Source organism: Setaria italica, chromosome III, assembly GCF_000263155.2.
Source record: "Setaria italica strain Yugu1 chromosome III, Setaria_italica_v2.0, whole genome shotgun sequence".
Classification (NCBI taxonomy): domain Eukaryota; kingdom Viridiplantae; phylum Streptophyta; class Magnoliopsida; order Poales; family Poaceae; genus Setaria; species Setaria italica.
In genome coordinates this window covers 15011195-15039165 of record NC_028452.1, presented here as the reverse complement: position 1 = coordinate 15039165, position 27971 = coordinate 15011195, and the positions used below count along the sequence as shown (strand labels likewise).

Sequence of the window (27971 nt, the reverse complement as noted above, 5' to 3'; positions counted from 1 at the left end):
CATACCCAAATCACACGAAAGGCGTGAAGGGAAGGAAGAGATCCAGGGAGTTATGTATGTCACTGACACTACGCATCAAAATGTAATCTTCTCATCAGCAGCCAAGAACACAGGCCAATGCCATACGAGCTTAGCCACCACGGTATACAATAGCTAGCAGTACAGGACATGATGATAAGCATAGATACATGCAATGTGCAGGACAATGTTGGGTTCGAGACAGAAGGAATGGATCAAAGCCATCGTGGACCGCTCTGATACGATCTCTGCACTCCGATCCCGTTCCGACGACCTGATCGAATGCTTCGGGTTGTAGAACGCCCTCTACGGCTCTAACTAGAGCATCCCGCTGACGGCGGCGGCGGCGGCGGCCAGCGGCAGCACCGCGAGGGCGGCGAGGTGGCCGCCGGCGGAGAAGCGCCGCGCCGCGTGGCTGGTCGACGGCGGCGGCGAGGCCATCGGCGATGCCCCTGCAGAACAATGCAGATGTGATTAAATACGTGACGAGTACACGAACCAAACTGTACGGAGCGTCAAAGTGTATTAATTATCAGTGGCGACAAGAGCATCTTGTCACTTATGATATCACCTACGGTCACCAACATCTGATGCTGCCTAACATGACTGACAGCAATTTTGATGTTCTAGTTGCAAAAAAAAAAAAACAGTCAAACAAGTTCTAGGAGTATATGTTCAGCATTAACAGTATTCCTCTAGATTTTGATCTCCTATTAAAATTCTTTGTTCGAACAGGATAACCTCTACATGCCGGCCCACATCTCATTTTTGGCTGACTGATCTCCATGCAAAACAGATGCAACATCATAATTTAACAAACGGATCAAAGTAGGAGCGTCCATCAACCGCTGATTCGATCTGTGCTTGCCTGGGAACTGCGGGCCCTCCCCGGAGGGAGCCATGCCTGACATGGGCGACGGAGACCCTGGCACGGGCGCTGCGGCTGGGCCCACGCGGACGTGAAACCCCATGGCTGCAGTTAATTTCCCATCGGTTAATCCCTTCCAGGGTTGTATGTCCAGAGAAGGGTGGCGAGCAGAAACGACGAAGCCAACGAACCTGTGCAGGTGGAGACGGGCGGGGTGGCGACGCGGCAGATCCCCGGGAGCGCGAGCGCGCGGGCGTAGTCGACGGCGATGCCGTAGGAGTCGGCGGCGCCGGAGAGGAGCTCGCAGAGGCAGACCGGGTTGGAGTCCACCATCCCCGCCAGCTCCGGGCAGCACGGCGCGTCCGGCCGCCGCGCCGCGCTCCCCTTGGTCACGTACGTCAGGCAGTCCGACATGTTGAGCAGCGAGTTCATGCACGACGAGTCGATCCCGCCCGCCGGCCCCGGCGCCGACGCCGACGCCGACGCCGCCGGCGAGGGCGCCAGCGGCTGCGCGCCGCCCGGCGACGCCAGCAGCAGCGCCGCCACCGCCACCGCCACCACGAGCGCCGCCGCTGCCCACGGCCGCTGACGATGCGCCGTCCCCGCCATGGGTGTGAGGTAGCTAGCTAGCTACTCCGGGGTTAGTTCCTGGCTCCGGCCGGCCGGCTTGGATGCGGCGGCGGGCGAGGTCGCGGCTTGTTTTCTAGGACTCGGAAGCGGTGGCGTGCAGGGAGCGAGTGGATTCGGAAGCGGCCGGCCTGCCCGAGCGATGATCGTGCCCGTATATATCGTAGCGGTGCACGCCGCTCAGCTGCCGGCGTGGGAACGAACTGCGCGGTGCGTGCACGTCTCGACCGACCGATCGATCGATCGGGCGGCCGGGATCGGCTGGGGGCGAGCGGCGTGCGACCAGCTGGGCTGGTGGTCGGACGAGGCGTGTGAGCTGCGACGACCCACTAGCTTAGGTTGTGCCCGGATCGAGAGCGGAATTAATTGGGTCGGTTGGTTTCTCGTTGGCGCGTACTCCTACTAGTAGAATCGCGCGCGGCGTGCATGCTGTACGTGTCGGGGACCTTAAATTCGTAGCCGGGTACGTCCTGGTCAGGTTTCCAGCGGCTTGCAGTAATAATGCGCTGCTGGCTGCGGCTGCACCGCACGGGATGTCGAGGTGTGGGCTGCACGGGAACTCGATCGGCGGGCATCAGGTAGTTTCAGGGTCTCGAGATGAGACCTACGACGAGATCACGAGAATTAAGCACGGGCGTGTTGCATGGCATGGCATGGCATGTCATTGACGCGTTGGAGATCAATGGCTCTGTTTGGTGAGTTACTTGGATCTGGAATTCCATGGCTCCTGACGCGGGACACATGGAACCTCTTACGCGAACTCTCATATACTCCAACGGTCAGGTTGTCGTGCGGGCTGGCTGCCGATCGATGTTACCCCGTCCATCGTGGGTGGGGCCTCCATTAATGACGGCGGCAGGAGCACCGGTAGAACGAACGAACGAACGAACGCACGCACTCGCCATTAATGGATCGCGATTCCGGCTGCCAAAACAACCCCCTTCTATGATCTATCCTATCCATCCTCTTGTTTTTCTTCAACCTTTTTCTCTCGATTGTCCATGCGCATCTCATCGCATTCTGCCGGTGCCGCCTGCCCTCCGCCGTCCACGCGTTCGCGACGCCAGACGCTGCGAAGAGGCGCACGGCCGGCATGGCGCAGGCTGCGTGATCCGCTCGGATCCGTCACGCCATCGTCGTTTACGTGCGCGCGCATATATTCCTACAGGGCACAGGCTGTACTACTATGTGAAACCGGGAGGGAGTACGAACCGGAGAAAGCCCATGCATGCCCGGAGGCCGGAGCCCCCGGCCGGTGCAGTCGCCGCCGCAACCAAACCGGGCGACGCGTGCCGGTGTTGCCACGGTTCACACGTCATGCATTAAAGAAAATGGATTTCTTTCCCTTCTCTTTTCTTCCTGGGACCTGGCGGAAAGGGCCATGTATGTGTTTTCAGCTTCCTCCCGTGCCGCCGGAATCCGCACAGCTCACATGATCGGCGTTCAGATGGGGCAGGCGGCATCAAGGGCGCATTCAAGATGTTCCGATGCTCGCCTCGAAAAATCTCTTTGGTCGAGTCAATAGTGTCACGTTACGTCGCATGTTGTGCCGTTGAGGAAGCAAATGGGGAGAGTAGAGGTATTTAATTCACGCCGATCGTCTGAATGGCCTGTTCTTGGGTCCTGCCCGTGAGAAAGTGTGAAGTGTACGACCGGAGAAAGCATGTCGCCGGCGGGGCCAGTGAGGCAGTGACCACAGCGGAATCGGAGCCGCTGCCTGTGTTGTGGTTCATGGTCCACTTCAGAGTCAAAAGGGTAAAAAATGTCGCGCCGAATTTTCAACACGACAGCGCAGGACCAACGCACGACAGCGTCGGTCTTCCGGTGAGCTCAGCTGCACCTGCAGCCTGCATGGGCCAAGCAAGATTTTGCGCCTGTGGCCTGAGCTTGGCCAAAGGTTCCAGATAGGAGAGTCCGGTGCACCAGTCTAACCAGCCAGCCATGACGTCAGCCGAGGGCCCCCGACTGGATTACAGTACTCCTCCGTTTCAAATTGGACCGCGTTAATACGCGACTAGTTGCACCTAAGGACTTGTTTAGATCCAAGGACTAAATTTTAGCTCTGCACTTTTAGCTTAAAATTTAGTTCTTGGGATCCAAACAGGTGGGCAAAAAGTGTAGAATAGCTAAAGTTTGAACTAAAAATTTTAACCCTCAAAGAGGCCTTAAAAGGGGCTAAAAGTGCTTTCCCCCCTAATTTCCACACCCTGCCCCCCTTTCTCTCTCCTCTTCGCGTGGTCCCCCCTCCCGCACCCCTCCCTCTCCTCCGCCTCCAACGTCCACCTCCTCCGGCCGGCCTGCCGCCTACAGCCGGCACCGCCGCCTCCGCCTCCTTCGCCCGCCACCGCCGTCTCGCCGACCCCGCCGTCTCCGCTCGACCCCACGGCGTCGCCACCTCCTCCTCCGCCTCCGCCTCGCCCCCGCCGCCACCGCCGGCAGCCAGATCTAGGGGTCGCGACCGCCGGCAGGAGGGAGGACGGGGAGGGAGGCTGCCGTGGTGGCGCTGTACTCCCTCCACATCTCGGTTGACGGCGAGCTCGACGACGTGCAGGACCTCCTCGGCGGCGCACTCTTCCTGCCGCTCTTCAAGTGGATTGTCTCGCCGCCTCCGACGCCCAACCCCGCCGTCTCCGCCTGCCCCCGCCGCCTCCGGCCGCCCCGAACCCCCCCCCCCCGCCTCCTCCGGCCACCCCGCCCCCCACGGCCTCGGGTGTGGTCTGGTTGTGTGGTGGTGGTGGAGATGAGGCTTTTGCGCGGCGGCGAGCGCGGCTAGGGAGGTGCCCGAGGCCTTGGTGTCAGCCAGGAGCGTGCGGACGGCGGCCGCATCGCCGGATCTGGGGCCCACGGCTACCGGCGGGAAGGAGAGGGCCGCGGCACCGACGGGTGGGGATGGTGGCTCAGGAAGACGGCGGCAAGACAGGGACGAAGGGGAGAGGAGAGAGAGGGAAAGGAGGAGGAGGGAGTCATTAATAAGGGCAAATCAGTCATTGTTTGATGAGGACTAAAATTTAGCCTATGGATCCAAACACTCCAGCAGAACTAAATTTTAGAGGCTAAATTTTAGAAACTAAAATTTAGCTCATGAACTAAACACCACCTAAAGTGATCGCGCGATTCTATACGAAGCAAATGCGAGCGGAATACCTCTATCCAACAAGCGTGCATGCAATTGGAACGCCAAGAGGAGAAGAGCAAGTTTTTTGTCGTGTAGCAATTCATTCGGAAGAAGATATGCAACGATAGCAGGTGGATGTGTCATGTGTACCCTCCCATATACTTTGTTCCATTTTCTTTGATCTACGATAACTTTTCCAATAGTCTGTAAATTTTTAAATCCGATAGCACTGCTATAATCCTTATAGTTTTATCTACGAAATAAGACCCACTTTCCATAAATTTTGAAGTGATTTTACATTTACTAAACTTATGTAGTGGTATTAGCAACTTATGTAGATATTTTATACATATAGTAGTAACTTATATTCAAACGATCTAGTACTTTCTATAATACTTTTAGAAGTAAAAAGTTGTGTTCTTTGTCCTTTAGAATTTTAAGCAGGAACACGTAGTAACTTGTGCCGTGCCAGTAGCATCCTTACTTATGTAAGAACTTGTATCAACTAGTTAGTTTCAGCTTATGTATATAACGTGTGATAACTTCTACGTAATTACAACTTATGTAGAGGTAATGGAACAACTTATGTAGGGATATGTATCACTTTATCTAAAGGAAAATATGACAATTTACTTAGGTACTTAAGATACATAACAACACATAAAATAGCTTTGTAGGAAGTTGCATATAATTGATTGGTAGATTTATGCTCGACAATCAATACAGAACTATCTATTGTACATTCGACATAAGTGGTTGGGTATATAAAAATTATACAAAATGTATTAATCATGGATCTAGTTTTGTAGATCTCACCGTAAAGGATGTAATGGGGTAAACGAAATTTAAAACGGACACTTCAGAAAAAAAATTATCACATTTTAAAACTGTAAAACAAACTAAAAGGAATCGTGATGTAAAAAAAGCAAACTAGATCTATATCTACCCGTGTGTGCACAGTAAAAGACAAAAGCTAACTAGCTTTTGGGCCACGATGCAAAGGCCTGCTTTGAGACAAGCACGACCGGCGCGCAGTACTTTCTTTTTTTCATTTTAAACTGTAGGTCGTTTTAGCAACAAAAGCTAAAACGACCTGCGGAAACGGAGGGAGTACTAAACAGACAAGAATTGGACATCAGACGCGGGAGGTAAGATACGCTGCACACAACAAATTACGCGACCATTAAGCTAGCTATGCCATAATGCCAAGAGGCAAGTCTGATACTACAACACCTCACCTCACTGTCCAGTACACAGCGCAACGGCGCTTCATAGTATACCTTGAACGAACCAAAACGGACAATTAGCAATACCCACGAAAACATCTGATAGCTAGCTCCTTGACCAAAGAGCTTTAGTACTCCCAAAAACACCCCACATTATCTGTCACTGTCACGACTATATATAGTTCATAGCAGTATGGTAAAGGCAGTACGCGCTCCAACATCCGAAGTATTTTCATTGATCAGAGCTCTGCCAAGATGCCTCAAGCCTGTAACGAAATTAAACGGCATATGGTAAGCTGCGCAACCCTTTCAGGTGGAAATACCAAAGATGCGTCATGAAAAGCAACTCTGCTGAGATACCTTGTTGGCAATGTTGTTGGAAAGCCAGTCAAGCCCCTCGTACAAACCCTCACCAGAGGTAGCACATGTGCTCTGGATGTACCTGAAATGGGTGAAAACACAGGTAATAATTTGCATTTGCATCAATTCAACCAAGGCACAAACAATAGCAATTAAATCATTATCAACAAGTCATATCATACTTCACTTTCTAATTGGAGGTATGTTGCCATTGACCATCCCTTGATTAAATATTTGTGAATGAGCAAACAATTTCTGAAAGATAAGAGACATACCAATGCCGCTGGCGCAGGGAGTGAAGGCCAAGCTTGTCGGTGATTTCAGCAGCATTCATGGCATTGGGAAGATCTTGTTTGTTTGCAAACACCAGAAGCACAGCATCACGAAGCTCGTCCTATCACCATAAGATAACCATGTCACTAATCAAGAGATATACGAATTCTAAGGGCTAGTCTTTTTCCATCAACACTACTTAGTTACATATATCATGCAGAACACTTTTAATTTTGAAAAAAAAAGGAAATGGTACATTTTTTTCACCAGTGCAAGCTAATTTTGATGGTGATTTAAAAACCTTTTAAAGATTCACTGCGAATCTTAGTGATAAATTGTGCACTACTGGAGCCCAAAAGATTAAAAAAATAAGGCCCCATTTTGGCCATAGAATATGGGACCGTATGTAATCTACAATCGCTACAGCAATTACATCTCAATTGAATGCACTGAAATAGTAATGCACTTTGATATACCTCGTTCAGCATCCTATGGAGCTCATCTCTGGCCTCAACAACACGCTCTCTGTCATTGCTGTCCACGACAAAAATGAGGCCCTGGGTGTTCTGGAAGTAGTGCCTCCACAAGGGCCGGATCTATTTAAAAAAACACAGAAGCAATTAGACCACAAGAACATCATGCTAAAAGTAACCTGCAATAAGGCTCCTAATGTTTATGCAAGACTGGTATGTTACCAATAGAAATTGAAGTTAATCGGCATCTATACTCTGAATCATCGATACTTGATAACAACTTAAACAATTAAACATATCAAGACAAAAAAAAGTCTGGGTATAATTCCCTATTGTGCAAGTGCTAAATTTCATGTTGCCATATCACAAATGAAATTGGCAACACCAAACATCATGGTATATAAAGTACCATCACAGAAAGAAAAAGGTCTTATTCTTACCTTGTCCTGACCACCGACATCCCAAACAGTGAAGCTAATGTTCTTGTATTCAACAGTTTCGACATTAAATCCTGCAGTTTCAAGGATAAAAAATTTAGCTAAATGTAGATAAATGAGTCAGATAAAAAAATGCAAAATCCCCGCAGCAGAATATAGTGAAAATGTACTTGGGGATATATATCTTCGTTAAGAGAGTAATATTAGCATGAATGAACCAAATACCAATAAAAACAGTACAAGATGTTCAGCAACTCACGAGCAATCAATGAAGACACAATTGGGCATTGGCACAACTAAAGGATAGCAAAACAAGTATGGGTATATTTACTTTCAAAAACAATTGTTTGGTGACCAAATTTAAAAAATGACAACATGGTGAACAAGTCTATTCCCTTCAGACCATATGAATACTAAAGATGATCCAAAAGGTACAATGCAAGCAATAGGCTGACACCTCACTAGTTTAATCATAATCTGTGGTATAGCCTGTGTCCCTTCTGGAAGTCAGGCAGTCAGCTAATAGGTCCAAAGACAAAATGAAAAAAAATACTGAAAGCCAACAAATGAGATGAAACATGCAGCCATTTTGTGTAAAGTAGCATACATATTTTAAACTTCACTGATATAGAGAAATAATATCAGATGTGAATTTATTTCCAAATACATTTAAAGCCTAAAGCGCTAAAGGGCATTGTGCAAAGATAGAACACTCCATAAGTCTGCATAGAATACAGTATAAACTGGAGCAAGGAATAGACTGCATGCCTTCACAAATTACCAACAGTCCAACAGCTAACATTATAAACATACTGTTAACAGCAGTGGCACATGCACAAGATGCGGATGAGAGTGGTACCTATGGTGGGGATGGTGGTGACGATCTCGCCAAGCTTGAGCTTGTAGAGGATGGTGGTCTTACCGGCCGCGTCGAGACCAACCATGAGGATCCTCATCTCCTTCTTGGCGAAGAGGCGGCTGAACAGCTTAGTGAACGTGAGCCCCATCTCCGCTCCTGCGCTGAGATAGAAACGAAATCGAAAGCCTCAGCCCCACAGATCCACACCGCTTCTGCAGATAACAGTAACACCAGAAACAAAGACAGTGCAACTAGATCCGCTGAAGGCGATGCCACCAGTACACAGATCTGCGGCAACGGCGCACGCGAACCGCGGGAAAGGATCGGATTCGGGGGGCACAAGCGAGGAAACCCTCCCGAGATTCGCGAGCACCCGCGTCGGAAAGAAGCTGAATCGAGCGGGCCCGGTCAAACACGCCGGGATTCCTCGAATAAATTCCCCCAAAATCGATCAAACCTATCAATGAAACTACGCGTTTGAGCTCCCGTGATCCCCAAAACCTAGCGGATCAAGCCGATCGCAGCGGCGCGCAGAAACGCAGCGAACCGAATCGGCCAAACCCATCGGATTGGGAGCGGGATCACATCGACCAAGAGACCAGCCAGGAGTTGAATCGATGGGAGGAACGGTGGTTACCGAGATCGCGAGGCCTCGCCCTGGTGATCAGGTGATCGCCTCTCCTCCCTGCGGGGTGCGGGCTCGGATCGCAGGGGAAGAGGAATGGAGAGGGGAGGGGGAGGCGGAGAGAGAGGCCGAGGCGGAGAGCACTGGGAGGTGTATATATGAGAGGAAGGGGGCATGGGTCACGGGCAGGTGGGCCCAACGAATTTGAGGAGCGCAGCCTGTGGGGCCTGCTGGTAAGTGGGGGCCAGCGATGCAAAGGCAGTGGGCGTGCCTGGCTGGCTCTGCCTGTGTAGCGCGTTTGCGTGGTAAATGATTTTTTTTTTCCTGCAGAGATTTGGAAGTGCTTCGGAATGAAGGAACCACTTCGAAGTTCAAAATCACCCTCTTTCTCTAGAAAAATTTCAAACTCATGACGTTGATTAACGTCCAAGTTGTGTCCTAACATCTCCAGCTTTTCGCTCCTTTCCTAGAAGTGCTTACGTAATCGATCATTTGATGACAAAGTTTGTGCAATTTGTGTGCTTGGACGTGTTGACTTATTTTGTGATTTGAAGTGGAGCCAATTAGATGCGACCTTGATTTTATTTGGCTAATAAAAATTAAAATACAGGGACAATGAAAAGCAATCATCATCAAATGTAATTGCATTGACAATACATGGGCACAATGAATACTGCTATTATACAACTAAAACTAACCAATTATTTGGAAATATTGAAAACATAGTTTCTTTGGGCTTCCGGCCTCTAAATGTTGGGTCCAAAAAGCGAAAGGTCGGCCATAATTACACCCGGCACGCGGCACTTGACATCAAACTATCACATCAATGCATTCTTAAAAAATGAGCATCTGTTTTAAGAATCATTGAAGTGAGATGGTGCTTATAAGTAATTCAACAAAAATAAGACCCACTGCATATTTTTATTTTTTAAAATTAATGGCTTCAAACAAACTAGCTCTTGTAAAATGTTGAACCAACTGTTATAGAATACTGGCCTAGATTTTTGTAAAATGTTGATAGGTGCAAAGTTAATCAACTTTTTCAATATTTGGAATTTACAATTTTGGCATTTTGATATTACAATTTCAACATATTGAACATGAAATGTTGAAAATATGTTAAAATTTATTGAAATAGATTCTACATAATGTATAATCAAGAATTTAAAATTGTTGAAAGGCACATATTTATGAAATGACGAATTGTTGGAAGTATTAAAAGAAGATGGAATAAAAAGGTAGACATGAAAAAAAAATGGGGAAAAAACTGAGTTGTCTCGCGCGCTGGGCCAAATTGGGCCTTCTGATCTTGCTTTTGCTGTTCATGCGTGCGGCGGGCTGACGAACTCGTGGGCCGCTGCTGAATTTCTGGCTCTTTCTCCTCTCTCCCCACCCCCAACCTTTCTCGTCGCTCTCTCGGTCTCGGCCTACCTTTCCTAGCGGCGAGCCGGCGACGACAGGGCGAGTGGCGCCAGCCCTTGCCAGTTATTCGTCGGGCGCCTCGACGGCGACGAGCGTCCGACAGGGGTATGCCCGCCCATTCCCTTCCCCTCCCTTCCTGCTGTGCGAAATCGAACGCCCAAACCCCTAACACATGCTATTCGTATTCGGATCTGACCATGTATTTTTCTTACTAACTTCGATTTTTTGCAAAATTATTGGGTGTACATGTGTACATCCATGTCCTATACTGCTATACAGGGTCCGTCCCTGGTTCATGATCCAGGCAATGGCATCACAGGCTGGAGGTGGCGGAGGTGGGGATGCTGGCTCGGCGCAACGCGGGCAGATTCAGGGTTTGGCAAGACAGGGTTCTTTATACAGCCTTACCCTGGATGAGGTGCAGAACCATTTGGGAGAGCCATTGCTTAGCATGAATTTCGATGACCTCCTGAAGACCGTGTTTCCTGACGGTGTAGACCCGAATGGCCCTGTCATAGGCAAGCCTGATCCAGCATCGAGCCTGCAGCGACAAGGGAGCATTGTGATGCCTCCGCAGCTGAGCAAGAAGACTGTTGATGAGGTGTGGAAGGGCATCCAGGATGGACCAGAGACCAGTGCTAGAGAAGGTGGTCAGCACAGGCGGGAGAGGCAGCCGACGCTTGGGGAGATGACACTTGAGGACTTCTTGGTTAAAGCTGGGGTTGTTCCGGAAGGACTTATGAGGGATTCAGATGATTTTCTGGTCAATATGGATACAGTTGGGAGCAATGTTATGGTGGCTGGCACTTCCAGTTTGAACCCTGGAGCACAGTTGTTGCAGCAGTACCAGCAGCAAGCTTTGGAGTCCCAGCAACCGAGTTTGGTGGGTTCATACATGGCTGGTCAGTTGGCTCCCCAGCCATTGTCTGTTGCTACAGGTGCTATGTTGGATTCAATGTACTCCGATGGCCAGATTACTTCACCAACACTTGGTGCATTTTCGGACCCTCAGACACCTGGGCGCAAGCGTGGTGTCTCAGGGGAGGTGGTAGATAAGGTGATTGAAAGAAGGCAGAAGAGGATGATAAAAAATAGGGAATCAGCTGCACGGTCAAGAGCGAGAAAGCAGGTCTACCTCTTCTGTCCTGTTCATTTCTAATTTCTATACCCAATGTCATCGTTTGTTCTGACGCTTTGATTGCAACATGAAGGCCTCATGAAATGTTGAATGCATGGGTTTTGGTATTTATTTTGTACTGTCTAGCTAGGATATGAAACCTGCTACAATTGGACTTTCCTTTTTCCTTCTATGTATAGCTATCAGTTTCATTACTTTATGCATTGTGCTTGGCAGGCTTATACTAATGAGCTTGAAAACAAGGTATCCCTTCTAGAAGAGGAGAATGAGAGGCTAAAGAAACAGAAGGTACTTTTATCCTTTTCTTGTTCTTTCTGTGGAGGGTATTCAGCAAAAAACATTTCACTATGTCTTCATATTAAACTGTCAGTTCTTGCAAAACTGTTGTTCTTCAGATGGTCAAGTCTTCTGTTCTATGTTAACTATCTATTCATTTCCTGGTTCCTTTTTTTTCTTTTAGTGCTCAATAGCTATGTCATGTGCTACCTGACAACCACAATTGACGTATGATGCTTTAGATCTCTCTCTCTCTCTCTCTCTCTCTCTCTCTCTCTCTCTCTGACCTCCTAAAAGTTACTACTATTTTCTTTCAGTGTTGGATGAACAATTTTGAAGTTAGTCAACCAGGCTTTCATTGTTGTTTCTGCTTTCTACAACATCACACATGTGTTGTTTGTATTGTTTAGTTTAGCATCTTAAATCAGCAATATGAATCTATATAAGGGGGAGAGGAAGTATTTTCCTCATTATTAAGGTTTGCAATGGGAACAAGTCCTCAGATTCAGAGAACCTAATGGACATTGGACAATATCTGCAATTGCATCATAACTTACTAGTTATATATGGAGATGCTTGATGCCAATACTTTTGTTATGACTGCCAAAAACAGAGCTTCTGCTGAGCATTAGAAATTTTAGTTATGTTGAGAAACTTTGTTCCATTCATCTTTATACTATTTATCAGATTTTGCACTGATCAGATTTGTTATTTCACAATGTATGACCTCACAATCCATTTCTTTTTAAGCCTAGCACAATGAGATTGTGACGCTCCTTTTCTATTCTGGCGATGCATCAAATTTTGGCACCATGAAGTAATTGAGTGCTTGATCTGCATGCTGCGTTTTTTCTTGACAGTGGGTAAACGGTAGCGCTTTACTTGCATGCAATGCTGCTTATAATTTTTTTTCGTGCTTGTATTCATTCTGATGTCATTTCTAACGTTGCCTTTTCATTGGGGGTCCTATACTTACATTATTTTCAGGAATTTGGTGAGATAATGAGCTCTGCTCCTCCTCCAGAACCGAAGTATCAGCTCAGGAGAACAAGTTCGTCCGCCCTTTGATTTTGGGATGGTGACAATGCTCATAGCGATTTTTGTACATTACACCTATATAGTTTGCTTTCTTTTTCTTTCTTTTTTTTTTGTGTGTGTGTGTGTTTGGGGGGGGGGGGGGGGGTAAGAAACAATTGATAGATTGAGGCTATAGGATCAGTAGCAACCCTTGATCATTTCCGAGGCGTTGTCAGTATGTAAATCTTCTAGACACATGATTAGTCCTGAGAGCTCTTAGAGCAACTCCAAGAGGCTGCTAATCTTACCCCCAATATCTTTTTTAGGAAAAAAAAGAGAAAAAATGAACTCCAACAATCCACCTAAACCTTCCCCAATTTTTTAGCGACGCTAAAAAACAGCCTGCCACCACGTATATTTTAGCATTGGCGTTCCTCCCCCAATCCTGATTCCCGCACGCCCGCCAGTCCCTTCCGATGGGCCCAATACGATGACGTGGCCTGTGTTTGAAATATTGGGGGCTATTTATTAGCGATCTGCTGTGAATTTTTGGGGAAAATTTTTTTTAGAAGAACTCCCAATACATAGTTTTGGGGAAGAATTTTTTAGGATACTCTTGGAGTTGCTCTTATACTGGATAAAGCATTCAAGTGCCTGTTGCCCAAGTGCGCCTCTTGCTGTTGTTTTTCGTTGGTACTACGTGGCATCGTGTTCGACCTAATGAACATCTGCCCTTCATTTCCAGTTTCAGCTAACGTTCTCAGGTGAGCCGTGAGCGGCAGGCAACACCTCTGCCAATCCGTGAGTTCTTTTTTTCTTTACAGAATTCGAATCTCAGTTTGCGAGTCTTGTTTTTACTATGAAATGCTCACGAACTGAGACCCAAGTTCCAAATCCCTTTTGGTCTTTCACTCGGTCCATCCGGTACTCAACCAACCCTCAGCATTCCCTCCCTCGCCTCGTCGGCGTGCACGTTGCTACGACGTGATGGTAATCGGCGCCAAAGCCAAAGCCCCCAATGATGAGGGGTGTGGGCACCTCGCGACGTGATGCGTGGTCGAGGTCTCGAGGAGATCCGCCGGAGCGCGCCGCTGGATTGCACGACGAGCCAGTGATTCCAGTGGGGTGGGTGAGGCGGAACGCAAGTGCCCCAACCCATTCAGCCGCGAGCTCTTCGCCTGATTTCCTGGCGCTTTCCTTTCCTCTCTAACCCACCATCATCCAAGAACAACGACCGAGGCGTGGCGACACGATGACATAGGCGAGCGAGATCAGCATCACGGCTACGTTCCGGCGTCCAGTGCCTGTGGCTCTGGCTGTCCGCAGAAAACTCGGGCCAGCAAAATCTGAAAAGGAACAGTCGAACAGAAGGTTTCTGAATCCTGATGGGCGAGAACCGATGGAACAATCGGACAAGAAAACGCAGCCGGATCAGGTCGCGATCGTCGGTTCCCATGTGACTTGCACGACGCTCGCACTCGACCTCAAAGACGAGCAGCGCACGCTGGTTAGGTGTGCGATGGAGACCGTACCAGTCCAGCTCGCCGCAACTCGTCACTCACATGCCGTTGGCATCGCAGCTGCGATGAGCCTCGCCATCACTCAGTCAAGGCTGCCTTCGAGCCTACTCCACTGGAAACCTTTCCGTTCACAATCACCTGGCAGCTCGTATCCTTCCTAGCAGTGGCTCGCCTAGCCTCTCCTCTGCAATCACGCATCCTGGTCGGCGGCGATGAGATCCACCGCCGTCTGCGCTCCCGTCGTCTGCGCCCTGCTACTCCTGCATTGCCTGGCCTGCACGCCGAGAGCACAGGCAGATCGCGATGCCTCGGCGTCGGGAGACAGCTCCCGGTTCCAGCCACGGAAGCTGCTGCCGGTCACGATCGCGAGAGCAGGCGGCACGCAGCTGCTGAATGCGGCTGCTGCGGCAGGGAAGGACAGCCGCGTCGGCGTCGGGGCGAGCCTGAAGAAGCAGACGCCGAGCAAGTCGAATCCGAAGCAGAATTAGCAGGACCTGATGAGGAAGGATTAAGGAAGATCTCGGATGATTGTATATAGAGTTTTGTTTGCTGACCGTTCTGGAGTTGTAATCCGAGGCAGGTTAGAAGAGCTGATGCTGATCCCTTGGTTTTGTTCTCTTGATTCCTTCTTGCAGCTTTGGCAAATTTTGACATCTCCCATCGAGGCCCATGGGATGAGAAAGCCTGTTTTCTCTTCGTTCCTGTAACTTGAGTTTGGTTCAGATAGTGGAATTGTACTTCTTCCCTTGCTTTTGTGATTTTGTCTGCTGGCTCAGAACCTCATAGTAGCCTGAACCAACTCCGAACAAGAACCTTGTTCTTTAAAACAGAGGCTGAACAAGAATCTATGAATCTACTTCCGTTATTAACTGCTTTTGAAAGCTTTATAAACAGCTTTTCTACCGTTTAATTCAACATACACCAAAAGCTTAACGAAGCAACTTATCAATTTGAAAAACAAATCAACCACTTTGCTATATAAGTGAATAAGTGACCATCTATTTAAAAAATGTAATAATAGTGTGAGAAGTAAGAACAAATACCACTAGTCAACAAAGAACTAAGTCTATGTTCCCACCTTTTTTGGCTTGAAACATTTTCTTATTGTATCACCGTCAATCCCTCTAAGAATCTCTTTCTTGAGTTTAAAAAAATATCGATCCTTCTCAATATAATACAAAATCAAGCTTTTGAGCCACTAATAAGACATCCTGTTGCGCAAATCTGTCTTGATCATGTTTATATTCATAACCGAGAAGGCTGTTTCGATTGATGTTGTTTTGGTAAAAGCAATGCTAACTCAACGAAGCCATAGACCAGTGCAGAAGCAATGTATTTCTCACTATCACCGTCTTCATGGGCTCATGGTCATGGCCGTGGCGCCCTGAAACCCATCGCCGGCAGCCTCTTCTGTCTGCTTCTCCTCCCTTCCTCTCTATCTCTATTCTCTACTACTTCCACCATAGAAGGCCAGGCACTCGATCAGAGCCTGTCTGCATATCGTCGCCATTGGCCAAGTTCAGAGAGAACCGTGATGAGTTCGCAACGTGACTGCACCTGGGCTATCTGGCAGTAGTTGGGCTTTGGCATTTGGCAAAGCCTAGTAGCCGCTGGCCCAATAACTGATCACGGTTCTCTCTGAATTTGCTTTCCTCCTCCTCGGCTCCCCTCTCCTCCCCTCTCCGATCTCCGCTCGCGACCGGCGTGCTCTCACCACCGCGCCCCGTTCCCCTCCTACGCCGCCTGCTCCTCCCTTCCCCACCACCGGCGCCGCACGCCCTCCTCGCCCGCACACTCCCCGCCGCTAGCTATTCCAAGAAACGGGCGGAAGTGGGTGAAAGAGCGGGACCCAGCAGGAGGGAGCGGGCAAGATGATCGGCGTCGGGAAGGCGAAGCAGTACGCCAACGTCCTCGACAAGCCCCTCAGCCGCGGCAGGCAGGAGGTACGCGGCAGCCCCCGCTTCGAATTCCCTTCGGGTCTACACGCGCACGGCCACCCTGGATCCGTGCTCGTGATGTAGATCTACATTGGGCAAGCATTTCACCGCACCGGAAAAGTGATCCCTTCCAGTTCGTTGCACTCCCAGAGGATCATTGCTCTTAATCATTTTAGTTCAAGCAGTGGCCAGATGATTGGTCCACTGAATAATTTGATGCTTTTGGTAACAATCACTTGAATTTGTCTCAATTCATTTGTACTCCTTCTGTTCACTAATTGGTGTTGCCTTTTAAAGCAGAATGGACTACATAACACAAATTTGATCCCCTGATTTCTACTGTAGCTTCCTTGTAGACACATATTGAAATTACAGTATGATTGAAGCATTTTGAGACAAATATGCTCTTAACATTTTTCATCTTGGATATCTACTTATTTCGTATTGATAGTTTAGTTGAAGAGTTTAACTAATAACTACACACATTCTAAAACAAACCTTGCTTGTGACTAGATGGAGCACATTCATATCAATTAGAAATTGGAAAAAAAAAGTAGATCTCATTGCTTTCTGAAGTTCATTGAAGTGGACCTAAACTATTGTCATTGCTTATAAGCAAAAAATCAATGAAGGGAAATTATGTTTTCTTTTGCCTGTCAGTTGCAAACAGAGTTCATATGATGGGTAGGGAAATATCATCTCAATTGTTGATGGTTGTTTTCTAAAATAGAATCCTCACTATTTTCTTAACCTTTATGGAACAGTATCATGAGTGCGCACTGCAGTAATGTGTTTTCTAGGTGAACAGAACTGCATTTTTATTGAATTTGAGATTTGTTATAGAATGTTAATTTCCAAGAGCTCAGTTTGTTTATTCATACAAAAGCATTTGATCATAGGGGGTCAGTTCTGTTTTGGAATTTAATCATACTTGGTTCATCTGTTCCAACATGTTCAAATAATCTCCACCCAGCCAGCTTGAAGTGAAGTTTAAAGAAGGATAATGAACTGAAGTCTTAAAAGGGTGGAGTTTATATGAGTGAACTGAAGAACACTTAAAATTAGAGGGCTGGGAGTAAATTTCCCTTGTCTCTCCGAATCTAATACGATTAACAACTGCAAAACCATACCGCCAGCCTACCAGACAATCGCGTTGATGCAGACCATTTGTTATTATTAAATTTGCTGGTGGTGGCATGGGATTCTAGGCTCTCAAAGCCAGCCAGACACAATATGGCTTTTTGGTATGAGCCCTAGGCTTTCTGACTGGGCTCACCAGCCTTGTCGCTGGCCATCTGTATCGTGATCTCAGTGCCCAAGTTCATGGTTGAGGACAGTAGGAATGGGAATTAAAATAAGGATAAGTGATCACGTTAAAGGACCCTCAAAACTATCATATACATAGGGATAAAATGCAGGACCCCTCAAAAGTGCCATTTTAACCCACTTCACCAAGTGTAAGTACCCAATACCCTCCTAATTTTGCACTGCATCCAGTGTCTAAGTGTGATCACCACAGTCCAACAGAATATTTTATTGCATAGAACATTTTTTGTCATTCTTCTTTCTACAATTGAGGTTTCTTAGTGACATGTTTATTAGCGGCCAGTGAGTTGTTGCTTATTTCTTTGGTAAAATACTCTTTAGTTATCGACAAATTTTGCAATTTCAGTGGTCAAAAACTATGATGAGCTTTACTCATGGGCTTGGTGTCTCTAGGGTTTCTGTTTTGTAACTAAGTTGTTTTTTCTCGTGGCCTTTTTTGTTGCATTGTATACTAAGTGATTTTCTATCATCTGTAGGTCAGTTTGAGTGCATTTGCATTCTTATTCTCAGAGTTGGTTCAGTACAACCAAACACAAGTCGACAACATTGCGGAGCTGGAACGGAGGTAGTCTTTATTGCGTGTATATTGGTCTGATGAACTTGTACTGAGGTTAATTGACTATTTGCTATCATGATGCTTTTTTTCAACCTTGTCTTGATTGATATGTGGTTCAACTCTCTCAGTTACAACATGCTATTATGTTATACCGAGATGACATAAATTTATTCTATAAATTTTATCCATGGACCTATAAATTCCTCTGAGCTCTATATTTTTCTTTTGCTTTCTTCTCAGACTGGAGGATGCTGGTTATGCTGTTGGTGCAAGGGTACTTGAACTTCTCTGTCACAGAGAGAAGGTTTGTTCCCAGTTTTTTTGGCTTGCATTATATATTTTAGCATTGTAAAAGGCTGAAATAAAACTTTCTCTTGGCAGATAACATTTTATAGTTTTATTTATTTTTGAAAATAAATTGTTTTTTTAAGCAGAATTTACTCTTGAAGCTCATATCTGATATATCACATATGGATATCCAAGCAGTGTACATTTAGTATAAGCCATAGTGCATTTTCATGAACAAATTGAATAATAAATGTAGTGTCACTGTATCAGCTCATCTTTTTAATTAACTATATAAGATGGAATGTTCATATGCTGTAATATCTATAACGACTTCAAGTGCTCTCTGGATTTAAAGAATTAATCTGTGCTTTGTGTTTCTTTTCCTAGTTTTTCATTTTTGAGGTAGTGATGTTAGTAAAGATTATGAGTTATTATTTCAGGGGAATAGGCGAGAAACACGACTTCTGGGGATTTTATCATTCATTCACAGCACTGTATGGAAGGTCCTATTTGGAAAGGTAACATGTTACTGGTGACTATCTTTCTGATTCCTATTCTATCTCGTAATGGAGTGATTGACATCTTTTGTGGTCCTTGAGCTTTGCTATCAGCGAGGAATTGCTGTGAATGTTGCAGTGTTTTCTGGTTTATTCCTTAGTATAAATAGCTAACAACTCAAAGATCATGGCCATAGTAGCCTCCTGAGACTTGGGCATGAGCAACAACCTGCTGCATGCCGCAAGCTGACCTTTGACTCTAACTGACAACTAGCTAGACTCTGACTGAAACTATTGACATTTATTTGCTGATTCCACCAGTTGATTTCTTATGTTACCAGGTGGCTGACTCACTTGAGAAGGGAACTGAACATGAGGATGAATACATGATTAGTGAAAAGGAGCTTCTTGTTAACCGGTTTGATGACCTATGAGGACTTCATAATATTTTCTTTTTTCTACAGTTCTAAAATGTGATGTTTTAAATTTCCCCCTGTTTTGGCAGGTTCATTTCGGTGCCAAAAGATATGGGAGCATTCAACTGCGGAGCCTTTGTTGCAGGAATTGTAAAGGTAGGATTTCCAATTCTCACGTCCGACCATTGATCTTATCATTTGACCTGAGCTTATTTCAAATTATTCTGTAACTTTTTGTAGGGTGTATTAGATAATGCTGGCTTTCCTGCAGTAGTCACTGCACACTTTGTGCCAATTGAAGGCCAGCAAAGGCCAAGGACGACAATCTTGATCAAGTTTGCTGAGGAGGTAGAAGTTTGTATTGTTTGATGTTATTATTTCAGTTGCACGTGAATGATGTGTGTGCTATTTTTTACTAGACTCAGAAATTAATAGAAAATTTTGCTGGGTTGCTAAATTCATAAATATTGTTCATATTAGTGATAACTCTGTAACAAAGACCATGCATTATCAGGCATTATACTGATGGACAACTGATTATTGTCGCTAACTGAAATTCACAACACAAAATCTGCTGTAGTAAACAGACATATGTTTTTGTTTAAACACTTTTGCATCTAATTACATTCAATATAGGAGTCTAATGTGATATGTTTCTGCCAGACATATAAGACATCAATCTTAAACCTTTACTATGCTGAGTCTAAATTATTCATTTATCTATAAGCCACTAAATTTTGCTCTGGCCCTTGCTAAAGAGATTTGGGTTTAGATAACAACATGATCTCTAACATTATTGAAGTCCTTCCATGCATATTTGTTGGTCAATTGTCCAGAAATTTGACCACATGCATTTTATAATGTCATCTATTTGTTGTGCTATATTACAATAAGTTCATGCAAATATATTCTTTTCAGGTTTTGCACCGAGAAGCAAGACTTGGCTGAGTTTCATGCTATGCATGTACACCAAACCTTTTTTTTTCTGGTCTATTTGTGAGGTGAATCGAGGCTGGGTAGTTTGGCAGTTTCTTGTACTCGATTTATGTAATAGTAGTTTGAGAATAAAAGTGGTGAAGATGATATTGCAGGGGCTTCATCAGTCTTGTTGGAATTCGAAATGTAAGGCATTGCTTTGTCTACCAAATCCGCTCCTGTATCAGATACTTTTCATTGACTTTCACCTTATATAAAAGGAATATTTCATCTTTGACCAGTCTTGTTTTTCTATTCTGGAACCTGGCAGATTTTTATGTTTTGAGCAAGTGTACCAAGTCACATACATGGGTCTATAGTTTTTTCTTTACCATTTGATCTGCTAAATACTTCTTACATATCCATTTAGGTGTGGTGTGCCAGAAGAACATAAATAGAAGTAATGGTGTATTACTTTATTTCTTTTCCCATGTCTTGTTGATTCTCGAAAAACTGTCCAGTTTTCACTGTTTAGTATCTTTTCATGAGCATTTGAAAATATCACGCTAATTTTTATTGATAAAACTGCAATTCAAACTTCATGTAAAGTCAGTTCCTTGTACTGTTCTGGAGTTTTCAAAAGTTTGCCTTCGGTTTAACAGCGCAACCAATACTGCAAAACTTTCATTACTTTATCTATCGAAACCTCAATTAGTGCGATACACATCCCAAGTGAATGATTGACCCCCAAAGGCCCAAACACATTGGATAAAGGCAAAATCTCAATCCAAGATCCACCACAATGTATGGTAAAAAAACCAGTTGCTAAATGACTTTCGTTGACTTCCGTAAACTATCGGGTCCATGCCAAGGAGAGTATACTTATACAATATTGAGCTTTTCACCGCATAGTAAAGACTCAATTACTCTTTTAGATTTATATGCATTCTAATTCAAGGTATGTTTGATTCCTCATGAAAGTCCAAATTTTTGGAAACCGCTCACTGGTCAGGAGCCACCAGAGGATCTTAATCGAAATCTGGTTATGACATACCACGACAATTATTCTGCTACTTCTTTCTAGTACAATTTGAAACAGGTGTTTGCCGCTATCCAATTGAAGGTCACAGATAAACCTGACCACGCATGCTTCCCCCGACCATGGGTAAGAGGATGGGACGACATAATGAAAGGCAAAGATGGGCTAAATTATTGAAATCAGTGAAGAGGTGCTTGAAACGGGGATGATATGCTTACTACTCAGGTGTTAGCAGCATTGTTAGGAGCTACGTACCGTGTTTCCCTACTTGATATCAGGGCAGATAAGAATTGTGGGAAGAAAATCGAAATACACACAAAAATAGAGCAAGAAACATTTGAGGCAAATGCTTTATGTTTTTGAGGCTCTGAGATTAATCCTCTATTTCTTCCCAATGCCGTTCATCCTGGCAATCATCCTATCGATTGCCTCTTGGAACATGTTGGAACATGTCCTTGTGATGAAGTTGTCGTCACCCATGGTGGCAGGGGAGCGATGGGTTGGTGGCAGGGGAGCGATGGGTTTAGCAGCGCGCAGGGGAATTTGGGAAAGGTGGAGCGGCAATTGCTCGGTCAAGAACAGACATTTGCATGGTCATTTTGGAGCAAAATTGCGCCATTTAAGTTTGTAGCTTTAGAGAGACAATGGTCGAACTCCACTTTCATACTGAATGATTTGTATACTTGTGCCAAAAAAGTGTTGTAACGTAGATTGTATGGGACAGCAAATACAATGCCATCACCTTGGGGTGATTTTGTTTGAACTCGTGACTTCATTTTCAGATGGCATTTTTTTATGTGCCTCAGCCAAGCAGATTGTTTTTATCTTTACAGATTCTTTAGTGTCTCATAGACAAATCTGAATGGCCGAGCATGGCAATGTTATCCATGAAGATTGTCTAGGTTTTTTTTGGAAAGTAAGATGTTCTAGTTTTGCTTGCTGCTAAAATTGCAATCTGCATGATGCACTGTATATGCGATCATTGATTTTATCAAATTCGCCGTTTATACATTCTAACTCACAAGCATATATACTACAGTTTCAACCCATTGGACAAGCAAGAAGGTAACAACTCCATCACTGCGACCATTGTTATGTTTCACAACCGAGATTGAAGTCAGATGTTTGACCTTGGTGCACTGACATCGAGCAAGGTTCAACAAAGAGTTAAAATTAACTAACTAGATTTAGAACGACAGTACAAAGGCATCTACCAAGTCAAGATGCTACGAACAAGATGTACAGGAAATGTTTCCATCATGCTGCAGGATTCAGAGTACATATTTAACTAGTCTATGACCAACGTCTTCCCCCAATACGCCTAGCAAGTTGAATGTCCTTTTGCACTGCAGCATCACAGAAAAAGTTTTTTTAAAAAAATGTCATGAGAAGGAAAGCAGACTTAAAAGGATGTACACTTTATTTATCCCATCTTATGTAGCTCAATCGAAAAATAGTTCTTCTGTTTAAGAGAAGGTTTCGTTGAAGTCAAAATGTAACACCCAGCATCCAAAATTTGTTTATGGCTCAAGTGACCTTTCCGATGTGTCCACGGACACATAACATCTCTTACATTTTCATCCTTGCCTCACGTAAAATGGTTATCCCAAAAGTGCTACGTTAATATAAGCTAGGTCGATGTCCACACCACTGCTAACAGCCTAGGATGTTATTACACTCAAACCACCACTACTAACACCCTCAGTGACTCACTGCTCGGTGCACAGCTGTGCCATGGGCCTATCCACATGCCCGCATGCACATGCATCAAGGGTGCCCGTCTCTAATACTAATTGGTACATCCTAGCCAGTTAATCGTTAGTTAACATTAGTGTGGTTGGCCCATGTGTGATGGTTTAGTACTAGTAAGGACAACTTATAACTCCAAACATAACACATCAGGGTTAATCCTTTTTACACAAAGCAAAGCGACTTATTTAATCTACAAAGTTTTAAAGAGGATTAAAACCAGCATGTTTTTCGTTTCAGTTCTGCCTGATTTGAAACCACATTTCCTATTATTTAGGTATTTAGTAAACACTTCAATTGTACGGCATCTCAATCTGAACTAAACCCTAATTAGCAGATTCTGGTCCACTATCAAAGACAACCGTTAATGACTAGTTAGTTGAAATCTTCATTGAGAATCAAGTATCAAATAACATGTACATCAGATGTCACAGCAAATCTAAGTAGAATTGTTAAATAAAATCACGTGATGGAGATTCTTTTATGAATTATAAAGACATTCCAATTCAGCGCAATGAATGGAAAAGGGATATCTGTTTAGCTTACTGATGGTAACACGCTTTCCATGGATGGCCAACAAAAGTGCCACTTCGAACAGCTCAATTAAGTGGAACTCTGCCGCCTGCAAACAGGGAGGAAACAATATCAGAAACAAAAAAAAGTTTGCAAAATTGCAGTGGTTAAAAAGTAAAAGAAATATAGTCAAGTTTATGTTCCTTTTGCCCATTATGCGGAAGATGGCATTTCTAAAAATAGATGGCCAAAGGAAATTTATACTATCATAATAATCATGCATAAACACACGACAAATCAGAATGGCTGCAGTCCGTTTGTGCTTTAGTCATTTAATAAATAGTCACTCTACTTTCCAATTCGTAAGCCATCATCGGAAGATATTCTATTTTGTTGACCGAAGGATAGTTTCTCTTCTGCAGTTACTGGTAACCCTGATCATTTCCACTTCCTCATTTGTCTACTGCAGACTGCATTCTAATTTGAAATGGATCTTAAATGGTGTAGTAAAGAGACACATGATCTTGTTGCAACTTGCAAGACACTGCATCTATCCTATACCAAACAAGATAGACATAAGAAGCATGCCAATTCAGACAACTTGGAATCTAAAATGAACATGTCACAGCCCTTTCTTATATCATATTATCTTAGTATTTGGCCAACAAGAAAAGCCTCCAGGTTTTGCTCTCAAGACCTAAAAATTACCACGTCAACTAGAGAAAAAAGAAAGAAAAAACTACCCAGCATTGCCATTACGAAAAAATTAACCTGCAATACTCCTATATGCATTCATAAATTACTCACCAGTGCCATTAAGAAAAATTAACCCAAAACGCCCCTATACTGATTATAAACTACCAACCATTACCATTGCAAAATAACCTGAAAGCTCACTATATAGCTATACCTATTTATAATTACCCATTACTGCCATAACAAAAGAAAAACCAATCCAAAAGACTGATATGCATCTTTCTCCATTATTCTACTGTTATTAATAAAGAAGTCAAGTGCCGCAAAAAAATAAGGTAACAAAATAAAAATAATCTGTGAATTCGTTGCACATTGTATCCATATTAGGGATCAAGGTTACAATTGAAATAATCTTTTGATGTACAATGTAATAAGAAAATAGAAACATAACTAGGTGTAAACATAAATAAAAGAAGATAAGACTTGATACAAGAGGGCGATTGATCTATTCTAAATTTCTAATCATGGGAAAAGGCAAGCGTCCCCTTAAAAAGAATAACATAATATAGTATCCCTCCTTTCCGTAGATAGTTTGGTTGGCTGACACTATTTGTACACTATGCAGTAGTACAAGGGAATGAATTTGTTGTACCGGTTGGGAGAACGTTGACAGTTGACATGAAGTGAAGTAGTGTGTATCAGAAGATGACCTCGGACCACATAGCTAATGGTAGATAGCCGAGGAGGATGCAATACTACTATGCTACGCCTTCGAGAGGAAAAAAGGAGGATGCAACAAAAAAAGAGAAAGCTCAGCATACAATTTAGTAAATGCATAAGTTTCTTGCACATCGCATGCATTTTTAAGATCAAAGGTGCAATCCACATGATCATTTAATGTAATATATAATAAAAAACATAGCTAGGTGCAAAAATAAAGAAAAATGTTAAAAGACTAGGATCTTTTCACATCATGGGAAAAAACTATACTCGAATAAAAATAAATAAAAAAGACAATTAGACAAAGTATAAAACTGATTATAAAAGTCACAATGATACAAACAGTACATGCGCACTTGGATTTCTTAAAACTAGCCGTGCAATTGCACAGATCACCACAGTAATTGCTCATAAATCTAGCGATATGAAATTCTGAACTAGTACCATACCAATTAAGTAAAAAAAGAACATAATGGTGAGGAATTTATGTAGACAAGGTAAAGCAGTTTCCAAATGCTGAATATCACATTGAATTTCTGATCAAGCCATTGAACAAAATATGCTTGATAAGCTTCAGAATTTCAATCATTCACATTTTAGTCATCAATCGGTCAATCACCAATAGCAAGCAGGTTAGATCAGATAAGATGCAATCTACAATGAGACATTTCATTCCATTTTATATATTCACTCATAAATATGTACCATACCAAGTTACCAACAAGGAAGACAGGATTTCAAGATGACAATTTATGTTTTGAAGATTTGATACTTTAGGGGCCTTCAATTAATGCACATTAATTTTTTAAATTAAATGATACACGAGACATGCTTCAGCATTAACCTCTTGCATTGCAAGGAGGGCTTCAGGAGTCCAGCGTGTCACGTCCTTTGAATAGTCATTCGTGATCTCCCTCACCTGCAAAGTCATCAGCAACCACTGCCTCATTAAGACAGTGTGGATTCCAGATGTTCTGTTATGGTCTATGGAGAGGACAAATCAAAGATGCACCCACCAGACGAGCAAAGGGAGCAAATGGGATAAGAAGGTTGGTAGATTTCTGGAATTTCCTGATCTCCCGCAGAGCCACCGTCCCTGGTCGCCACCGATGCGGCTTCTTAATACGCCCCGCCACCCCTGTTTCTCCAATACCACATCCTAAAGTGAATAACCAATCGATAAACAAGAAACAAGAAGAATGAACGGTACTCCCGATGGCAAACTAATGCGGGAGCCATCATCTTGCAACAACCGAAACCTACTACCACAAAAGTAAGGAGAAACCACCAACCCATCCCCAAATCACCAAAGAACAAGCATAACTAGAGTTCTCCAGCGACATTGCTAAGCCTTTGCCACTGATAATATGCCCCTTGCGTGCTCAGGGCAATTTCTGCAAAGGAAGGCCGTTGAAAAACAGTACAAATAACCCAAGAAACCCCCCCCCCCCCCCCCGATCTCCCAAAAAAAAGTTAAAGTTTTGTTTTTCCCAAGGCAATTGGAAAGCCTTTCCCCCATATAATATGCCCCCGGGGGTCCCCGGGCATTTTTTAAAAGGAAGGGCCGTTTAAAAAACATCAAAATAACCCAAAAAACCCCCCCCCCCCCCCCCCCCCCCCAAAATCCTGGAACACGCGCTGAAAAAACCCCAAAAATCCGACTGATAACCAAGAGACCTCACCAGCGGCAGCCGCTCCATCCCGGGCCGGCGCGCCCCTCCCCTGCATTCCATCAAAAAGGTTACAAGCAGGTCCCAGCAACCCAAAGCAATCCTAAAATAAACAACCACCGCAACGCCCCCTCCGCCCGCCCGCCCGTACCGGGGTTCCCGAGGTGCCCGCGCCGCCTGCACAGAAGGATCAGATGAGAATGCGGTTCAGCATTAGGGGATGGAAGGAAAGCAGCAGTGGCGAGTCCTCTCGCCGGAGGATAGAGTGGGTGCGGTGGACGGGGGTCGCTACCTGTCTGCGCCGCCCTCTGGCGAGGGGAGCGCTCGAACTGCAGCTTCTTCTTGGGCGGGCGGCCCGCCGTCCTCACGGCGGGGTGCTTGGTGCGAGCCATCGCGGCGGAGACCGGCGGGCGGGCGACGGCGGGTTGAATTCGAAGCGGAAAAAAAAAGTGCAATTATTAAAAAAAAACTGTGGGAGGGTCGCGGGTACAGATGTCTAGACGGCGGCCTGGCCCGGGCCCGGCTAGGACCGGCCAACTTCATGCCGGGCCAGGCCCGACACTACGCCTCCACCGTGCTGTGCCCGCCCACGGGCTGCACCAACAGCCCAGGCATGGACCCACGGGCCCATTTCGTGCCGGACCAGCTCATGAAGTACGATGAGTTCGTCGGGCCCATGCTGCCCGGGTGGGAAGGAAAGGAGAGGAGAGAGCCACACGCTCATCGCAAATCCGCACTAGTGCCGCTGGCCCGTCGCAGATCCGCACGAGGAGGAAGTAGGGGAGGGGAGCGGCGTCCTGCTTGTCACGAGGAGGAAGAAGGCAAGGGGAGCAATGGTGGTGGAGGAAAGGGACGAGTGGCAGATGGTGGGGGAGAGGGGTGAGTGGCGGCGTCGAGCGTTGAGATGAGGAAGTAGGGGAGGAGAGCGACGGCCTGCTCGTCACGGGGAGGAAGAAGGCGAGGCGAGCGGTGGGGCAGAGGTGAGTGGTGAGCCTACGGTGTAGCGGTGCCCTACGGTCGGCCATCTGCATATGCGGGGAGAGAAAGGGAGAGAGAGAGGCGGGCAGCGGAGGGGAGGTGGCGGTGTGGGGTCTTAGGGCAAGTACATTGCTACACGTCAGCGGTCTCATAGGTCGTCTCATGCAGTACCACGTAGGATTTTTGATGATGTGGAGGAGAGAGAGAGCGAGGAGAGAGAAAGAGGTCGTTGCTTCGCGAAACAACCACCTTATGAGCTAAATTGTAGGACTACGAGACAACTTAACAATCATTGTACGAGTTATTATTGCCATGCAACTCATAATATTTTATTTTTCTTATGCATAAATTAAGGAATTATATATCACTACCAGACAATTTATAGGACAACCCGTTGTACAGGTTGCCTGTTAAATC

The 27971-nt window shown here is 45.2% G+C and overlaps 5 protein-coding genes across 10 annotated transcripts; 2 read left to right on the top strand and 3 right to left on the bottom strand.

Annotated features, from left to right (window-relative positions):
* Positions 1-50: 50 nt before the first annotated feature.
* LOC101752807 (non-specific lipid transfer protein GPI-anchored 2-like) lies at positions 51-1893 on the bottom strand. Of its 2 annotated transcripts, XM_004961632.4 has the most exons (3): positions 1078-1886; positions 887-991; positions 51-470 (listed from the first exon to the last, which is right to left on the bottom strand). In XM_004961632.4, exons 1-3 carry the CDS (start codon positions 1493-1495, stop codon positions 337-339), a joined length of 657 nt encoding a protein of 218 aa, XP_004961689.1. In that variant the 5' UTR covers positions 1496-1886; the 3' UTR covers positions 51-336. The 2 variants fall into 2 exon arrangements, with proteins under 2 accessions (XP_004961689.1, XP_022681103.1); XM_022825368.1 differs by lacking the exon at positions 887-991 and having other exon boundaries at positions 1078-1893.
* A 3884-nt stretch (positions 1894-5777) lies between these two features.
* LOC101786947 (ADP-ribosylation factor 2) lies at positions 5778-9049 on the bottom strand. Its single transcript, XM_004961631.3, has 7 exons — positions 8894-9049; positions 8257-8417; positions 7401-7471; positions 6964-7083; positions 6490-6608; positions 6215-6296; positions 5778-6120 (listed from the first exon to the last, which is right to left on the bottom strand). Exons 2-7 carry the CDS (start codon positions 8402-8404, stop codon positions 6115-6117), a joined length of 546 nt encoding a protein of 181 aa, XP_004961688.1. The 5' UTR covers positions 8405-8417; positions 8894-9049; the 3' UTR covers positions 5778-6114.
* A 1238-nt stretch (positions 9050-10287) lies between these two features.
* LOC101785750 (ABSCISIC ACID-INSENSITIVE 5-like protein 2) lies at positions 10288-13041 on the top strand. Of its 4 annotated transcripts, none has more exons than XM_004961628.3 (3): positions 10288-10408; positions 10583-11432; positions 11658-13041. In XM_004961628.3, the coding sequence occupies exons 2-3, from the start codon at positions 10599-10601 to the stop codon at positions 11949-11951; spliced, it is 1128 nt and encodes a 375-aa protein (XP_004961685.1). In that variant the 5' UTR covers positions 10288-10408; positions 10583-10598; the 3' UTR covers positions 11952-13041. The 4 variants fall into 4 exon arrangements, with proteins under 4 accessions (XP_004961685.1, XP_004961684.1, XP_004961686.1 ...); XM_004961629.3 differs by lacking the exon at positions 10288-10408 and having other exon boundaries at positions 10417-11432; positions 11658-11729; positions 12705-13041; XM_022824840.1 differs by lacking the exon at positions 10288-10408 and having other exon boundaries at positions 10417-11432; positions 11658-11729; positions 12468-13041.
* A 2848-nt stretch (positions 13042-15889) lies between these two features.
* On the top strand, positions 15890-20490 carry LOC101785345 (trafficking protein particle complex subunit 5). The gene is made up of 8 exons (XM_004961626.3): positions 15890-16197; positions 17994-18082; positions 18314-18377; positions 18802-18879; positions 19200-19276; positions 19364-19430; positions 19515-19622; positions 20193-20490. The coding sequence occupies exons 1-8, from the start codon at positions 16126-16128 to the stop codon at positions 20220-20222; spliced, it is 585 nt and encodes a 194-aa protein (XP_004961683.1). The 5' UTR covers positions 15890-16125; the 3' UTR covers positions 20223-20490.
* Positions 20491-22277: 1787 nt separating this feature from the next.
* LOC101784305 (histone H3-like) lies at positions 22278-27018 on the bottom strand. Of its 2 annotated transcripts, none has more exons than XM_022824977.1 (7): positions 26869-27018; positions 26728-26753; positions 26589-26628; positions 25923-26065; positions 25751-25825; positions 23524-23599; positions 22278-22574 (listed from the first exon to the last, which is right to left on the bottom strand). In XM_022824977.1, the coding sequence occupies exons 1-7, from the start codon at positions 26966-26968 to the stop codon at positions 22522-22524; spliced, it is 513 nt and encodes a 170-aa protein (XP_022680712.1). In that variant the 5' UTR covers positions 26969-27018; the 3' UTR covers positions 22278-22521. The 2 variants fall into 2 exon arrangements, with proteins under 2 accessions (XP_022680712.1, XP_012700171.1); XM_012844717.2 differs by having other exon boundaries at positions 25923-26044.
* Between the last annotated feature and the right edge of the window lie 953 nt (positions 27019-27971).

Coding starts and splice junctions, on each gene's coding strand:
- LOC101786947 (XM_004961631.3), bottom strand. CDS start 8,404: ATGGGGCTCACGTTCACTAAGCTGTTCAGCCGCCTCTTCGCCAAGAAG. Junction 7,472..8,256: donor CACCACCATCCCCACCATAG/GTACCACTCTCA, acceptor TTGAAACTGCAG/GATTTAATGTCGAAACTGTT. Junction 6,297..6,489: donor TCCCTGCGCCAGCGGCATTG/GTATGTCTCTTA, acceptor CACCCATTTCAG/GTACATCCAGAGCACATGTG.
- LOC101752807 (XM_004961632.4), bottom strand. CDS start 1,495: ATGGCGGGGACGGCGCATCGTCAGCGGCCGTGGGCAGCGGCGGCGCTC. Junction 992..1,077: donor GCCCGTCTCCACCTGCACAG/GTTCGTTGGCTT, acceptor AATTAACTGCAG/CCATGGGGTTTCACGTCCGC. Junction 471..886: donor GGAGGGCCCGCAGTTCCCAG/GCAAGCACAGAT, acceptor ATTGTTCTGCAG/GGGCATCGCCGATGGCCTCG.
- LOC101785345 (XM_004961626.3), top strand. CDS start 16,126: ATGATCGGCGTCGGGAAGGCGAAGCAGTACGCCAACGTCCTCGACAAG. Junction 16,198..17,993: donor TCAGCCGCGGCAGGCAGGAG/GTACGCGGCAGC, acceptor TATCATCTGTAG/GTCAGTTTGAGTGCATTTGC. Junction 19,277..19,363: donor AAGGAGCTTCTTGTTAACCG/GTTTGATGACCT, acceptor CTGTTTTGGCAG/GTTCATTTCGGTGCCAAAAG.
- LOC101785750 (XM_004961627.3), top strand. CDS start 10,476: ATGCTATTCGTATTCGGATCTGACCATGTATTTTTCTTACTAACTTCG. Junction 11,433..11,657: donor GGTCAAGAGCGAGAAAGCAG/GTCTACCTCTTC, acceptor TGTGCTTGGCAG/GCTTATACTAATGAGCTTGA.
- LOC101784305 (XM_022824977.1), bottom strand. CDS start 26,968: ATGGCTCGCACCAAGCACCCCGCCGTGAGGACGGCGGGCCGCCCGCCC. Junction 26,754..26,868: donor CCAGAGGGCGGCGCAGACAG/GTAGCGACCCCC, acceptor CCTTCTGTGCAG/GCGGCGCGGGCACCTCGGGA. Junction 25,826..25,922: donor TTGCTCCCTTTGCTCGTCTG/GTGGGTGCATCT, acceptor ATGACTTTGCAG/GTGAGGGAGATCACGAATGA.